We start from the raw sequence: 16,701 nt of genomic DNA on the forward strand, positions 1-16,701 counted from the left end.
GTGTGTGTGTGCGCGTGCGTGCTCATGCTTTCATGCGTGGACACACCATGGCATGCCGGTCGAGGTCAGAGTGTAACTTTCAGTAGTTGTTTTCTTTACAACTTGAGACAGGGACTCTTCTGATTCAGCTGCTGCAGTGTAACGCCAGAGTAGCTGGCTGCGTAGATTCTGGATGTTTCTCTTGGACTGGCCTACCATCTGTTCATAGTAGTGCAGGGACCACAGGTATAGGCTACCTCATTTGGATCAGTTTTATTTTGCTGTTTTGTTTATTTGTTTGTTTTAAAAAGGGTTCTAGGAATCGACTTTGGTTGCTGAAGCTGTATATCCAGTACTTTGACTCACTAGCATCTCCCGGCCCTTGTGTGTACAACTTTCTCATCACTGACTACATCTTTCACAAGCAATTATAATTCTTGTACTTTACAATCAAGTTGCATTGTTAATAATGGTTATGCTAACAGTTTCATTAGCCTGATTCTTAACTGCTTCTGAAATCCATAGGGCATTTGGTATTATTGCAATCTTTTATCTCTATAGATAACAGTTGTGAAAATAATGTTGCACATATAACCTCTTTGATATTTTGGGTTTTGGAACTGGGTTTCATTGTAGGGGAATGAGTCTGCTTCATTCCTTAGCATATTTATGCCTATATCTTCTCTGCCACTGTGCTTCAGATAAATATAAAGATATTGATTTTTCTTCTTTTTTCTTTTTTGTCCCTGTAAATTACTAGTATTAAATGTTTTAAGAAAGATATGAAAATGTTTTGTAAAGTGAGTCCTTAATAGGAAAGCAATTATAGATCTTTTAACATAGGCTAATAAATACCCTTTAAATGAGTAATCAACGGGCATCTGTAATTACTAAAGCTGCTTGGCTCACAATACAACTAAGGATAAAGAATTGTACTAACTTCTCTTACATCCCTCCTTGTAACCAATAGCTGACTTCTATTTCTTCCACCATAAAGCTCAGTTTTGGAGGAATTCCAGTACCAAGCAAACCTGGTACCTTTTTAAAGAAAAACTTCCATGGCTGTATTGAAAACCTTTACTACAATGGAGTGAACATAATTGACTTGGCTAAAAGACGCAAGCATCAGATCTACTCAGTGGTAAGTCACCGTCTGCTTACTGGTGGTTTGTGGACTTTGGGTAAGTCTTGCTTGTGGTACTCACACTGGCTTTATTTTATGCATTTAGAATTTTCATCCTTCAAAGCTGGCTATGTAGTTAAGTTGAAAAGTGCCTGCCTAACATGCATGAAACTCTGGATTCTATCCACACCACAACATAAAAACAGACATGTTTGTTAATTTTCTAACTGGCCTGACAAGAAGCAATTTAAAGTAGGTAGGCCATATTCTGGCTCACAGTATGAGAGAATAATACATTTCATTCTGGCTGAGAAGACATCGTGGCAGTAAGAAGTAGGAAGCTGGCTGCTTACAGCCCATTAGCACTTAAAAAAGCAGAGTGAATAGAACTCGTGCCTGGACTATAAAAGGTCTAGGACATCTGCCAGTGACCAATCTACTATAAAGTCCTGCCTCTTTAGGGTTCCACAACCTTCCCAAATAGGGATGCCTCCTGAATACTAATTGTTCATACATGTGAGCCTCTGTGGAGTATTTCATCTTCAACCTAACAACTGGCACACCTGTAATCTCACCACATCAGAAGTGAAAGGAAGCAGATCATGATTTTAAGTCATGTTCTGTTACATAGCAACTCTGAAACAAGGCTTTGCAACAAAAGCCCTGTCTTAAAAATTAAAAATGAAAAATCAATTCTCAATGGACTACATGCTGACTCTGTCATGGAAAAGAGCCAGCTAAGAAGGAGCAATTGCTATGATTTCATTGGTAAAGTCAAGTACAAACATTTCAGAGAACGCTGCTGTATTGGCTGTGGCGAAGATTTGAGATCTATGCAGATTAATATGGAATTTCTTTACAGTTTCCAAGAAGTATAATGACAGCACAGGCCCTGGTGAATTCTATAGTTAGGACGTTAAATGTCTACTGATTGGTTATATTAAGTTGAACATTTTAAATGCTACTGCACTGTTAGGATCTTAGGGGACCCTTGTGGATCACTTATAATCACAGTGGATTAAAGGCCTTTCTCTAATTTACTAACATCTAATTTTCCTAGCACACCTTGAGTTATATAAGGAGTCTTAAAAAATTTTATCCTTCAATATTCCCTCCTCCCACAAATATCTGGGACACCTCTATGCACTCCCTTTCAAATTTCTGGCCCCTTTTCTTTAGTTATTATAAAACACACACACACACACACCAGACTGAGTCCATTTATTACAGCTGGTATGATATCTTTTTAGGGCTGATTGCTTGAGATTGGCTTGTCCCTGGAGAAGACTCACGTGGGCTCTCTCTCTCAGGAGTCATTCCTTTTCTGTAGCTCTTCATCTTTTCAGATTTCCCCATCCACATTGGCCTGTCAGCTCTATTGTGAAAATTGATGGATGCAGCTTCACTGACATATGTGGAAGATACAGTCACTCATCAGATGTTTATATATATATATTGAATATGTATGAGGACTCAATAATAATACGTATGCTTCCAGATATAATTGAGCATTTGTATATTCCTCCCAGTTCTCAGAGTGTTTGGTGTGACCCACATGTTGAGTTCTGTTTGTTCTGGGTGTCGGGGCCTGTTTTTCATGTAATATAATTCTCTTTCTCTGGTTATAACCTTGCTCTCAGGTCTACATTATCTGACAGTAATATTGACATATGGGCTCTCTTTTTGTTTTATTTCATTATCCATTTGTTTGTGTTGAGTCCAGAGTTCTCTGTGCAGGTCTGGCTGTCCTGAAATGTGTTCTGCAGGTCAGGCTTGCCTAAAACTCAGAGATCTGCTTCCTTTGTTTCCCAAGTGCTGAGATTAAAGGTGTGTGCCACAAGTGACAGACAAGCTATTTCCAATGTTAGCATACTATAGAGTTTATTCCCATTGTTTTTCTTTTAAATTGTCTGTATCATTGTTTTTGTTGACAACAAATAGTTGCATAATGAATTTTAATCCATTCAAGATGTTACTAGGAATACTTGGGTCATTCACATTTAATGCAATTATTGGTATGTAAGATTTTAAATATCTATCTATAGATCTTGCATTCTATTTGTTTTGTTGTTTTAACTCCTAGCTTTACTTTCTAAAATAATATGTGTATTGAGTGAATTTCAGAATTTTATTTTGGTATGTTCATGAATCTCTGCATAGTATTTTTCTGTGCTTTTTGAAGAGTTGTAGTGTATGTATAAATTCTCATAGCTTAATGTATTTATTATTTTATCAATTTAATTGAAATATAGAAAGTTTACCTCTTTTTTAATTTGTCTCACCTTCACTCATGTTGATTTAACTGTGTTAATTATTATTCTCTTTCCTTGTAATTAGAAACTTATCAGTTGGTTTGTCTTTGGGTTAAGCTTCCAAAATAATTTGGCATATTTAAAACAAAATGATTTATTTATTTATTTTATTTAGTGTTAATTTGGTAGGAAAGCCAAGAGAGGGTAATATTAGGCACAAAGAAGGGTAGAAGATAGGAAAAATAACATATTACTAATAAAAAGAGATATAATGCTCTCCGTCCAGGTTTTAACTCTGCCTATAGTTTTACTTGGTCTGCTTTTCCCAGACATGGGTATGCAAATTCAACTTTCTTTTTATTCAAGTAACATAGTAAAAACTGTTGTTGCAAAATGATATAATGTGCTAGGCCATGGAGCCAGTGACTAAAGAGAAAGCTATATTTTCTCTTTACTGCCATTGATCATTAACCAGACTAGTTACAGAGTATATTTGTTGCAATGGCCCATTTAGATTTTTTTTAAAAAAAAAATTGTTTTCATGCAAGAGTCTTTTTTGTAACCTTAGAAATTATACAATTCCATTCTTCTCTTTAAAATTATATAAAATCATTCTAACATAATTTATGTTATATATATACATATATATATATATATATACTGCACTACAATACAACAAACTAATTTTTATTTAAAAAATGTAATGTGTCTCATATTCTTTATTCTCATAGATCTCCATTTTATTCCCCTCTATTTTGGATAGTTTCTTTTACCTGTGCTTTTTGGAGTATATGTGACTATACCACATTCTCTCTCTCTTTTTCACCCGGGAGTATTATGATTGACTTCTTGATAAGAAGTATGAGTGGTTAGCTCTTTTTACTTAGCATATGGAAATGTTGACGCCTTTCCCTCTGCTCTCAGTGACAAATGCATTGTACCAGGTTAATATTTCTGTGTGTATTATGTTATATCTAAGTTTATATTTGGTATTAGAAGTTTGAGTGTGATGTGACATGATTTGGGCTTTTTTGGCACTTTATGTCTGAGTTTTTCTCAGTTCTACCAATGTATACTTCACTGTGCTTCAACAGCTCTGTGCCATTTTCTGTGGGAAGCTTAGTGTTATTTGTTTGGTAATCATGGAGCTCCAAAGGCAGCATGGCATCTTCAGGAGCCAGAGTTATAGGCACTTATATAATCTATCACAACTAATATGGTTGCTGGGAAATAATCTTGGGTTTTCTTCTCTTTTTATTAGATATTTTCTTTATTTACATTTCAAATGATATCCCTTTTCCCAGATTCCCCTCTGGAAAAAAAATCCTATTCCCTCCCACCTCCCCTTAATCACCAACACACCCTCCCCCACTTCCTGGCCCTGGCATTCCCCTACACTAGGGCATAGAACCTTCACAGGACCAAGGGCCTCTCCTACCACTCGTGACCAACTAGGCCATCCTCTGCTACATATGCAGCTGGACCCCTGAGTCCCACCATGTGTACTCTTTGGTTGGTGATTTAGTCCCTGGGAGCTCTGAGAGTACTAGTTAGTTCATATTGTTATTTCTCCTATGGGGCTTCAAAACCCTTTAGCTCCTGGGGTTCTTTCTCTAGCTCCTTCACTGGGCACCCTGTGTTCAGTCCAATAGATGGTTTTGAGCCTCTACTTTTGTATTAGTTAGGAACTGGCAGAGCTCTTAGGAGACAGCTATATCAGGCTCCTGTCAGCCAGCATTTGCTGGCATCCACAACAGTGTCTGGGTTTGGGGATTGTATATGGGAAGGGCTCGAAGGTGGAACAGTCTCTGGATTGTCTTTCCTTCATTCTCTGTACCATACATTGTCTGCAACTCCTTAGATGCATATTTTGTTCTACCTTCTAAGAAGGATCAAAGTATCTATGCTTTGGTCTTCCTTCTTCTTGAGTTTCTTGTCGTTTGTGAATTGTGTTTTGGGTGTTCTGAGTTTCTGGGCTAATATCCACTTATCAGTGAGTGCATTCCATGTGTGTTCTTTTGTCATTGGGTTAACTCACTCAGGATAATATTCTCCAGATCCATCCATTTACCTAAGAATTTCATAAATTCATTGCTTTTAATAGCTGAGTAGCACTCCATTGTGTAAATGTACCACATTTTCTGTATCCATTCCTCTGTTAAGGGACATCTGTGTTCTTTCCAGTTTCTGGCTATTATAAATAAGGCTGCTATGAACATAGTGGAGCATGTGTCCTTATTACATGTTGGAGCATCTTCTGGGTATATGCCCAGGAGTGGTATAGCTGGGTCTTCACATAGTACTATGTCCAATTTCCCGAGGAAGCACCAAAATGATTTCCAGAATGGTTGTACCAGTTTACAGTCACATCAGCAATGAAGTAGTGTTCCTCTTTCTCCATAACCTTTGCAACTTTATGAGGTGCTATTTGTCAATTATTGATCTTAGAACATAAGCTATTGGTGTTCTGTTTGGAGATTTTCCCCTGTGCCAATGTGCTTGAGGCTCTTCCCCACTTTCTTTTTCTATTAGTTTCAGTGTATCTGGTTTTATGTGGAGTTCCTTGATCCATTTGGACTTGAGCTTTGTACAAGGAGATAGAAATGGATCAATTGCATCCTTCTACATTGTAACTGCCAGATCAGCTAGCACCATTTTTTGAAAATGCTGTCTTTTTTTTCCCACAGGATGGAGTTAGCTCCTTTGTCAAAGATCATGTGACCATAGGCGTTAGGGTTCATTTCTGGGTCTTCAATTCGGTTTCATTGATCTACCTGCCTGTCACTGTACCAATACCATGTAGTTTTTATCACAATTGCTCTGTAATACAGCTTAAGTTCAGGGATGGTGATTCCAACAGAGGGTTTTTTATTGTTGAGACTAATTTTCATTATCCTAGATTTTTTGTTATTCCCAATGCAAATTGCTCTTTACAAGTCTGTGAAGAATTGAGTTGGAATTTTGATGTGGTTTGCATTGAATCTGTAGATTGCTTTCAGCAAGATGGCCATTTTTACTATATTAATCCTGCCAATCCACAAGCATGGGAGATCTTTACATCTTCTGAGATCTTCGATTTCCTTCTTCAGAGACTTGAAGTTTTGTCAGACAGATCTTTTACTTGCTTAGTTAGTGTCACACCAAGGTATCTTATATTATTTGTGACTATTATGAAGGGTGTTGTTTCCCTAATTTCTTTCTTAGCCTGTTTATCCTTTGTGTACAGGAAGGTCAGTGATTTGCTTGAGTTAATTTTCATGTCCAACTACTATCAGGTTTAGGAGCTCTCTGGAGGAATTTTTGGGATCACTAAAGTATACTATCATATCATCTACAAATAGTGATAATTTGACTTCTTCCTTTCCAATTTTTATCCCTTTGACCTCCTTTTATTGTCTAATTGCTCTGGCTAGGACTTCAAGTAAACATTTAATAGGTTGGGAGAGAGTGGGCAGCCTTGTCTAGTTCCTGATTTTAGTGATATTGCTTCAAATTTCTCTCCATTTAGTTTGATTTTGGCTACTGGTGTGCTACATATTGCTTTTGCTATGTTTACGTATGGGTCTTGAATTTCTGAACTTTCCAAGACTTTCATCATGAAGGGGTTTTGGATTTTGTCAAATGCTTTCTCAGCATCTAATGAGATGATCATATGATTTTTTGAGTTTGTTTTTATAGTGAATTACCTTTATGCATTTCTGAATATTGAACCATCACTGCAACCCTGGGATGAAGCCTATGTGATCATGATGGATGATCGTTTTGATGTGTTCTTGGATTTGTTTTGCAAGAATTTTGTTGAGTATTTTTGCATCGATATTCATAAGGGAAATTAGTCTGAAGTTTTCTTTCTTTGTTAGATCTTTGTGTTATTTAGGTATCAGAGTAATTGTGGCTTTATAGAATGAATTGGGTAGAGTACCTTTTGGTCTTTTCTTTTTTTGTGGAATACTTTGAGGAGTATTGGTATTAAGTCTTTTTGAAGGTCTGATAAAACTCTTCACTAAACACATCTGGTCCTGGGCTTTTTTTGGTTGGGAGACTATTAATGACTATTTCATTACCAGATATGGGACTGTTTAGGTCATTTGTCTGATCTTCTTTTAACTTTACCTGGTGTCTGTCTAGAGAATTGTCAATTTCATCCAGGTTTTCCAGTTTTGTTGAGTATAGGCTTTTGTAGTAGGATCTCATGATTTTTTGGATTTCCTCAGTTTCTGTTGTTGTATCTCCCTTTTCATTTCTGACTTTGTTAATTAGGATACTGTCTCTGTGCCCTCTAGTTAGTCTGGCTGAGGGTTTATCTTCTTTATTGATTTTCTCAAAGAACCAGCTCTTGGTTTGCTTGATTCTTTATATAGTTTTTTTTTGTTTTGTTTTGTTTTGTTTTGTTTTGTTTTGTTTTGTTTTTTTTTTTTTTTTTTTTTTTTTTTTTTGTTTCTTTCCACTTGGTTTATTTCAGCCCTGAGTTTGAGTATTTCCTGCGGTCTACTCCTTTTGTGTGAATTTGCTTCTTTTTGTTGTAGAGCTTTCAGATGTGTTGTCAAACTGCTAGTGTATGCTCTCTTCAGTTTATTTTTGGAGGCACTCAGAGCTATGAGTTTTCCTCTTAGGGCTGCTTTTATTGTGTCCCATAAGATTGGGTATGTTGTGACTTCATTTTCATTAAACTCTAAAAAGTCTTTAATTTCTTTCTTTATTTCTTCCATGACCAATTTTTCATTGAGTAGAGTGTTGTTCAACTTCCACATCTATGTGGGCTTTCTGTTGTTTATGTTGTTATTGAGGACAATACTCGTGGTTATCTGATAGATGCCAGGAATTATATCTAAGGTATTTAATATATTCTTTCTGAATTCCAACATCTTTTTATTATAGCTTTTCAAATTTCTTTAATTTATATGCTATTCAAACTAAATACTTTCAACTCTTATATATCTGATGTATTACTTGCAAATGGTGGTATAGATTCATTAATGTTTTTCTATTCTTCTTATTCTTATTATATGTGTCTGCCAATTTTTAAAATTTAATTGGTCTCTCTCACATGTGTGTGTGTGTGCGCACGTGAGCATGTGTATTGTAGTTCTGTGTCTGCAATGGCATCTACCTTCATGCACTGAGACCAGAGGAGTATATTGGGTACTCAATCAGATTCAGTGTTTTGCCTTGGTACAAGTTCTCTCCACTGAACATAGTGCTGATTGGCAGCCAGCAAGTCCAGGTGATGCTCCTGTCTCCACTCCAAGTAGTGCTGAGAGTAGAGGTATACAGCCATACCCAGCTTTTTAGGTGGATGTTGGAGTCTAAACCCACTGTATTTTGGCATTATAAAACTTTCATTTGATTGTTTTATATCTTTCATTTTCTTACTAAGACTTTGTGTTTGTTATTAGGACCTTCTGGTTTTTTTTTTTTTAAGTAAGAATGTTTATTGAAGCAAAATAAGCATTTAGTATAATTATAGCATAACTAAATGCAATGATATGTTTTCTACAAAAGAGCCTCTTGTCTTTTTTAAAAAATTTTTTATTAGATGTTTTCTTTATTTACAATATCTCCTTTCCCAGGTTCCCCTCCAAACTGAAAATAAAAAGAAAAGAAAAGAAAAGAAAAAACCCAAAAACTAAAAAAAAAAAAAACCCTGGTCCCTCCCCCTTCCACCTGCTCACCCCATGCCCTTCTGCTTCCTGGCACTGGCATTCCCCTACACTGGGGCACAGAACTTTCACAGGGCCAAAGACCTCTCCTCCCATTGATGACCGACATGGCCATCCACTGCTATACATATGCTGCTGGAACCATTAGTCCCACCATGTGTACTCTTTGGTTGTAGTTTTAGTCCTTAGGAGCTCTGAGGATACTAGTTAGTTCATATTGTTGTTCGTCCTAAGGGGCTGGCAAACCCTTCAACTCTTTGGGTCCTTTCTCTAGCTCCTTCATTGGGGACCCTGTGCTCAGTCCAATGGATGGCTGTGAGCCTCTACTTCTGTATTCGTCAGGTACTGTCAGAGCTTCTCAGAAGACAGCCTATAGCAGGCTCCTGTCAACCAGCACTTGCTGACATCCACAATCGTGTCTAGATTTGATGACTGAATATAGGAAGAATTCCCAGGTGGAAGTCTCTGAATTGTCCTTCCTTTAGTCTCTGCTCCATGGTTAGTCTGTACAACTCCTTTCATGGGTACTTTGTTCCGCCTTTTAAGAAGGAACAAAGTATCCACACTTTGGTCTTCCTTCTTCTTGAGTTTCTTATGGTTTGTGGTTTGTACTTGTGTATTCCAATCTTCTGAACTATATCCACATATCAGAGAATGCATACCATGTGTGTTCTTTTGTGATTGGGTTACCTCACTCAGGATGATATTCTCCAGTTCCATCCACTTCCCCAAGAATTTCATAAATTCTTTGTTTTTAGATCTGAGTAATACTCCATTGTGTAGATGTACCACATTTTCTGTATCCATTCCTCTTTTGAGGGACATCTGGGTTGTTTCTAGTTTCTGGCTATGGATCTTCTGTTTTTTAAATGACCACTTATATTTAATTTTTTGAGACAGTTCGCAATATAAAGTCTGCTTTCAATTTGTCATATTCTAACATTTCCATCATCTCAGTGAAGACTACAGTCAAAAGTCTCTTGCAGATACGTTTTAGGAAAAACTGATATTTCATTGTTATATAAATCATACTTAAACCTTCTATTCTAAATGTGTTCCTTTGACTCAGCCTAAACAGAGTATGTGGAGGTTTACTCTTAATACCTATATAGGCACAGAAATTCAGATTTACCTAACTTTTGTCAAAACTGGGAAGTGAAATACTACTTGTTGTTTCCAGACAATATCTTTTTAGGTTTTTCCTTATCATTGTCTGGCTAAAATGGGTATTAAAAAAAAACTCATTTCTACCCCATGTGTGACTTCCCCCCACCCTTTCCCTGCCCTCTACCACCACACACACACTAGGGAACTTCAGTGGAGACTCTGGGCTGCCAATACTACTAACCATTTCTACAGTGAGTCCTCACTTTCTACAAAGCCATATTGACACCACTCTGCAGTGCAAGCATACCTTTATTTCTCCTGAAAGGCCTACCTGCCTAAATTATTCATTAAGTCTTTATAACACGAGGAAAATCTTGATAATTTCCATTATGGATTAAATTCCTTGATTCCTGGAATTAATTTTTCTGATATCAGTCTTAATTTCCTTAGAGTTTTTCCCAGAAAGTTACACTAACCAGAACTTGGGATGTTTTGATGCAGATGGGCTGAGTAGAAATGGTGCCATAGTTACTCTATACTGTTTACTTTTGATAGGCGGAGTGGGAGGAACTGATACGTCAACAAAGAAGAAGCCTATTGCCTGGCAAAGATGTAGAGGCAGGATTTCTGGGTCCCAGGAGGAAGAAGAGGACACGAGATAGGGACAGCGGCTTTTCTTGCAGGCTATGGAGAAAGGAGCAAGGACACCATGCAGACCTGGGGGCTTAGAACAGGTGATGGCATCAGCCACCAGAACAATCATGATATATGATAGCTGATGAGTTTAGGGCAATAGATTGCATGCCCAGCAGTTATCTGTCTGATTTTAAAATATTAAGGCTGTCTGGTGTTTTCTATCTGTGGTGACTCAGGTGAACAGGAGAAAGCGGGCCATTGGGGCAGTCAGTCAGTGGAATATGTAAAATAGCTCCAAGAGTTCTCATGGGGGTCGTTGGTGATGGTTGTTTGGTGGCCTAGTAGAGCCAGCTGGAGTAATGGAGAGGATGGAAGTGGAACCACCAGTGACTTGATCTCGGAGCTAAGTTGTGAGGGGCTGTGGCATGGGGCAAAGGGACCAGCCAAGGAGCAAGCATGTCTTTTCTTAAAATTATACCCAACAGATAGGAACTTGTCTTAAAAATGTTTTATCTTTTACTGTCCCCTTTCCCAGCCAAAATAAGTCCAGGAAGCTGTATGATTGTGTTAACAAGATCATAGTCCCTGACCTACTCTGGGATACTGGGTAATAACACTTACCCATTAGTAGATCACACTTAAGATTTCTGCTCACAGCCATCCATTGGACTTAGCACAGGGTGCCCAGTGAAGGAGCTAGAGAAAGGACCCAAGGAGCTGAAGGGGTTTGTAGCCCTACCTCTGTGGACATCTTGAATCAGACCTGAGGAGGATGATCATTAGATATAAAGCCTCATAACACATAGAGTTGGGGGTGGGGTTTAAAGGCCTTCTTTCTCAATCTTGAGATGGGCAGCCACCTTTTGTAGATGGCTGTATGAAGAAAAAAGCCAATCAACACCTGAAAAAAGGCTTCAAACTCTTGCAGGATTTTGCAGCAGTGTGTGTGTGTGTGTGTGTGTGTGTGTGTGTGTGTGTGTGTGTGTGTGTTTTGTGGTATGCCTGTGTTGCTTCTGACTAAATCTAGTCCAACCTGGTGGCCCAAGGGCATGCCTGAAGTTAAGGCAGGAAGGAACTGAGCTTCTACTTGCCTTGTTCCTGTGCAGCTGTATGAGGGAGGAAGCTGGACTTTTTCCATCAAGGCCTGCCAACTGTCATCGCAGGCTCCAGTCAATTCTTGTCTTAATGGAAAGGTTGCATGGGTAGGGGTGTGGCCTAATTTCTGCAGGAGGCCAAGGCTGCTAGAAGGTTGTGGCTTTTCATCTTTAATGATGAAATAGGTTAAACTCAGTTAGTAAATAGACAGAATAACTGAAAGTAAACTTTGATAGAATGAGGAAAGACAATATAGGTTTCTTGGTGTCAGCAACCTCTATATTATTCCCTTTAAGAATGGATCCTGAGTCAAAATGTTAACAAATGTATGGTATTCTTTATGCTAACTACAGTGTTTACCATTTACCACATTGCCTGAAACCTTTCTATTTCGTTTCAGTCCTCAGGGCTTAATTGGCAGTGTAGTTATTATGAGGCACCAACGACCATTTAGTGCTAATGCACATGGGAAGAAAGATTCAATCTGAGAATACAATTTTATTGTGCAGATTGAAAAAACTTTAGCTTTTACATTTATGATATAAAGAAATTCACATTATTTTTCTTCTAAATGGCTTCAATCTCCTTTATTAAGTGAGAGTTCAGAGACACAGACACAATGCATGCACATATAAGGATGCCTGGTCTATTTCTTTGGCATTCCTTCTGAGATGTACTGGTTTATTAAATACAAAAGGACAAATACTTTCATTCCTGTAATCGAAGCTTAACGTTTTCCCTAAAGATACCACATCTGCCTCAAAGGCAACTTTCTTCCAAGAAACACAAGTTCCTGTGATGCTGCTAAGAATCCTAGAAACCCCCTCAGCTCCTTGGGTCCTTTCTCTAGCTCCTTCACTGGGGACCCTGCACTAGGATGAACAACAATATGAACTAACTAGTACCCTCAGAGCTTCCAGGGACTAAAATACCAACCAAAGAGTACACATGGTGGGACTAGTGACTCCAGGAGTATGTGTATTGCAGAGGAGGGTCAAGTTGGTCATCAATGGGAGGAGAGGCCCTTGGCCTTATGGGGGTTCTATGCCCCAGTGTAGGGGAATGCCAGGGCCAAAAAGCAGGAGGGAGTGGGATGGTGAGCAGGGGGAGGAGGGGAGGGAACTGGGTGTGTTTTAGTTTTGGGGTTTTTATTTTATTTTATTTTAATTTTTTATTTTTTTCTTTTTGGAGGGGAACCTGGGAAAGGAGATACTGTAAATAAAGAAAACATCTAATTAAAAAAAAAAAGGATTCTAGAAAAAAGAGTAAGTTTTTGTTTTCTGTTTATTGTTTATTTTCCAGTTCTCCTACAGTTGTTGAACCTTCAGAAGTTCAGGGTTCACTATGAGATTTACAGAATTAAGGAAGAAGGCAGAGACAGTTAGTTGGTACCCATAAATTACGAATTGTGACTCAAAGCTCAGGGAAATTCAGGCCTCCCACTGCCTCACAGAGCACAAGCCTTTCTTGTAAGCTTCATCCAGGCAGCATCCCCCTTGCAATCCATCATCCCTTTATTATGGGACCTGCCTACTCCCCGGAGATTTAACAGCTGTTCTATGGGGATAATTCAATTTAGTCTTTATAGCTCGATTTGACTACAGGACAATCTTCCACATCCCAGAATGCAGTAAAACTAACAGCTTAAAGTAGACATAAAAAATACTTAGCTATTCTTCCCCAAATTCACACCCTTGTGTTAATACAGTGCCATATAATAAATAATCAGAAAGTAAATGGCCCATTGAAGTATGTATGTGTAGTAGCTATAATGTGGATTATTATATACATAATATAGAAGTCATATTTCCCTGATTGCTTCCTGAGCATGATTAATTTAAAGCCCTCCACTGTCTAACGGATCATGTTTTCTTATAACATTTCTTTTTGTGGGTCTAAGAGTCCTTTTCTTTGACATCAAGGAGAAAAACCCAATTATTTGGCCATTGGCTCAAGTCCCACTCCATGTTGGGCTTCAAATTATTTTTTTAAGTGAACATAAGAGGTCAGGTCTGAAGGCTTAACTAAGTAGATAAATTGATTTGGAATCATAGGGACCTGAGTCACATCTTCAGAATCCTCATAAGAAAACAAAAAACAAACTAAACAAACAACCCACCCCCAAACGAAAACAAACAGTTATAAAGATGGTGTGAGACTGTAATCCTAGTGCTAGGAATATGGAAACAGACAGATCCCTAGGACTCGTTGCCCAACTAGTGTTTCATGAGATTTAGAGGACCGCACCCTGACAAATGTAGACAGTACCTGAGGAATGGCACTCAAGGTTTTGGTTTTTGTTGGTTTTTTGTTTTGTTTTTGTTTTTCTGGTCTACACAGTTGTGTATGCACAGTATCATGCAGATAAATACACAACATGAAGGTCTCATGTTACTTCACTTGATCTTCCATCAAAGAGGAGAAAAAGACAGATAGCTAAAAAGAACACTGGAAGTTACAGAATTATTGATGTAGCCCATTGATCAAGTGAAATCACTTGTGTGTAGCTGTCTCCACATAGTTGAAGTGAAGGCATTAGATGAACAGAGGACTGTAGTATTCATGTAGTATTCATTTATATGGTTAAGGTTGCAGAAGAATACAACACAATGTACTTTTCTGCATATCATGGATGAGTCCCTTTTCTCTCCTCAAGCAGAATTCTCATAAATCTTTCTTCTAGCACTCTGGTGGGGAGTGTGAGCAGAGATGCTCCACGAATAGCTCAGTTGTGCAGCCTGCTGCAAGGGAGCACATACTGGTGTCCTCTAGTGAAAGCTGGGAGAGTTACAGTAGCTCCTCTCAAGGGTCCATGTGCAGGTTAAATTCCATAACATGGCTTATTTAATTCAGAGTTGATAGAGATTACCTTGAGTACCCTGCAACCTAGGCTATTGAACAAGATATGTAGCAATATATTCAGGTGAAGTTGGCATGTAAGCCAGCACTAGCCTGACATAATTCACAGTGCAGGGATAGGGTCTTATATAGGCAGGGATAGGGTCTTATATAGATTCCATGCCTTTGACTGCATCTGAATTGTAGTTTATTCCTGAACTGTTTGATTTCTGAAGTAGCTTTAAATAGCCATATTATTTCAATCTCAACAATACCTTTGACAGGAAGAAATTTAATGATCACTCTAATCTTGACTTGACTGAATGATTGATTCCTTTACAACAAATTTTTTTTTTGGAATAGAAACATAGAAGATATTTTCTGGTAGGCTTTAGTAAGCTAGACATATAAATGAGCAGACAGTGGACATTTGTGAAGTTTGGTATTATTTGTCTGCACCTGTGTTGGTATGGAAATTACTAATGTGTAATTATTTACTGTTGACCTCTGCAGTCAGAAAAAAAAAAAAACCTGTCACTAACATGTAAATCTGCAAATGTATGAGAGCTTGCAGGAATTTGTGCATGTATGCCCATGCATACAGACACATGCTCAGTTGTACAAACACACATACACCCCCACACAGAGAGAGAGAGACAGAGACAGAGAGGGGGTGGAGGGAGGGAGGGAGGGAAGGAGGGAGGGAGGGAGGGAGGGAGAGATACAAACACAAAGACACATAGATACAGACACATCCAGGCATCCTGGCACAACACATGCATCTTAGGAACAGTGACCACTGTCTCACTGTCCTATGACTCAGACACTTATCAAGGCTGTTCGGAGAGAACTCCCTTCTGTCTAGTGAAGCCTATAATCTCTTCAGGTTGTTCCTAGGATTTATGGTGTTTCATCTCTGTGAGTGTGCTCTGTGAAAGATGATACTTTCCCTTGATGGTGGCTGTCTTTCTCTGCCATTTGATCCTTCTGATGTTCACACTCTCTGCCTCTCAGCTCTGTGCTTCTCTGACCCTGGGAAAAAAAAATGATTTCTAAGTTGGATACTTCGTGAGCCTCACTTACTTCCTTTCTTTGGGAAATTCAGATGCAATAGTTCAAGGTCAGATGAAGAATAATGCGGCTGAAAGTTAAATAATAATAAAATAAGTGAACAGTGGGATGGCCATTATTGTAATTCATTTTGGCAGCTGGAATGAAATTCCATAAAGCAAGTGGCCTATAAACAACTGCAATTTATTTCTGACAGTTCTGCAGGCTGGAACCTGGGATCTCAGATTGCAGCATGCTGAATACTGAGATGGTCGGCTTGTGGGCTGATGATACTCTACTTCTAAGGAGGACTTCATAGGGTAGACAGTCTAATCAAGATCTAGGCCTCCTCCTTAAAAATCATCACTTCAGTGTTTGAAGATGCCTTAGGGTCAGAGGCTGGACCCTGGTAAGTCCTAATAAGTCAAGTTCAGACATCTATTCTCAATAAGCCAAAATGTTCAATAAACAGTATTTTTAAAATAATAGAAAAATACTGAAGAAGGAGAATTATTTAATGTTGCCACATTAGAAAGGGAAACAAAGACTACCAATGGCCCCTAAGTCCACTTTTGGGATACTGACATAGGGTTTAAATATAAATAAAGAGCAAGAGTTGTGCATAGCTAAGTGGTCCTGAACAATGTGTGGTCCTGCCTATCACTGACCCATCATCATCTGTGCTCCAGTTCCCCCCACACAGGGGTCTTGTAATTTGTCAGCACTCTATGAGATCACTTCCAAGGAGACAGATTCACACTCTGACTCTGGCTACATGTCAGTCTTTTCTTTACTGAGTTTAGGGAATTCCAGTGTCTTAGGATCCATTTTAAATAGTCTAATGATCAAAGGGAGGAACACAAAGTCTAAAGTCTTGTTTTTAATGACAACTTTTTACTCAGTTATTTTCAATAACTTCAACATATTCATTAAGATTTTAAAATCTGTTTACTTAAAATTA

General features: G+C 38.3%; 1 protein-coding gene across 5 annotated transcripts in view; it reads left to right on the plus strand.

Moving 5' to 3' along the window:
• The window catches only part of Cntnap5 (contactin associated protein family member 5), a 910,241-nt gene that overhangs the window by 428,066 nt on the left and 465,474 nt on the right, over nucleotides 1–16,701 (plus strand). For 3 of the 5 annotated variants that reach the window (XM_031380047.1, XM_031380056.1, XM_031380071.1), the window contains one exon: nucleotides 977–1,120. The exons of the other annotated variants lie outside the window; for them this stretch is intronic. In XM_031380047.1, the coding sequence (XP_031235907.1) occupies nucleotides 977–1,120 (144 nt within the window). The remainder of the gene's footprint in view (nucleotides 1–976; nucleotides 1,121–16,701) is intronic. 5 annotated transcript variants of the gene reach the window in all.

This window comes from Mastomys coucha, unplaced genomic scaffold, assembly GCF_008632895.1.
Source record: "Mastomys coucha isolate ucsf_1 unplaced genomic scaffold, UCSF_Mcou_1 pScaffold1, whole genome shotgun sequence".
Classification (NCBI taxonomy): domain Eukaryota; kingdom Metazoa; phylum Chordata; class Mammalia; order Rodentia; family Muridae; genus Mastomys; species Mastomys coucha.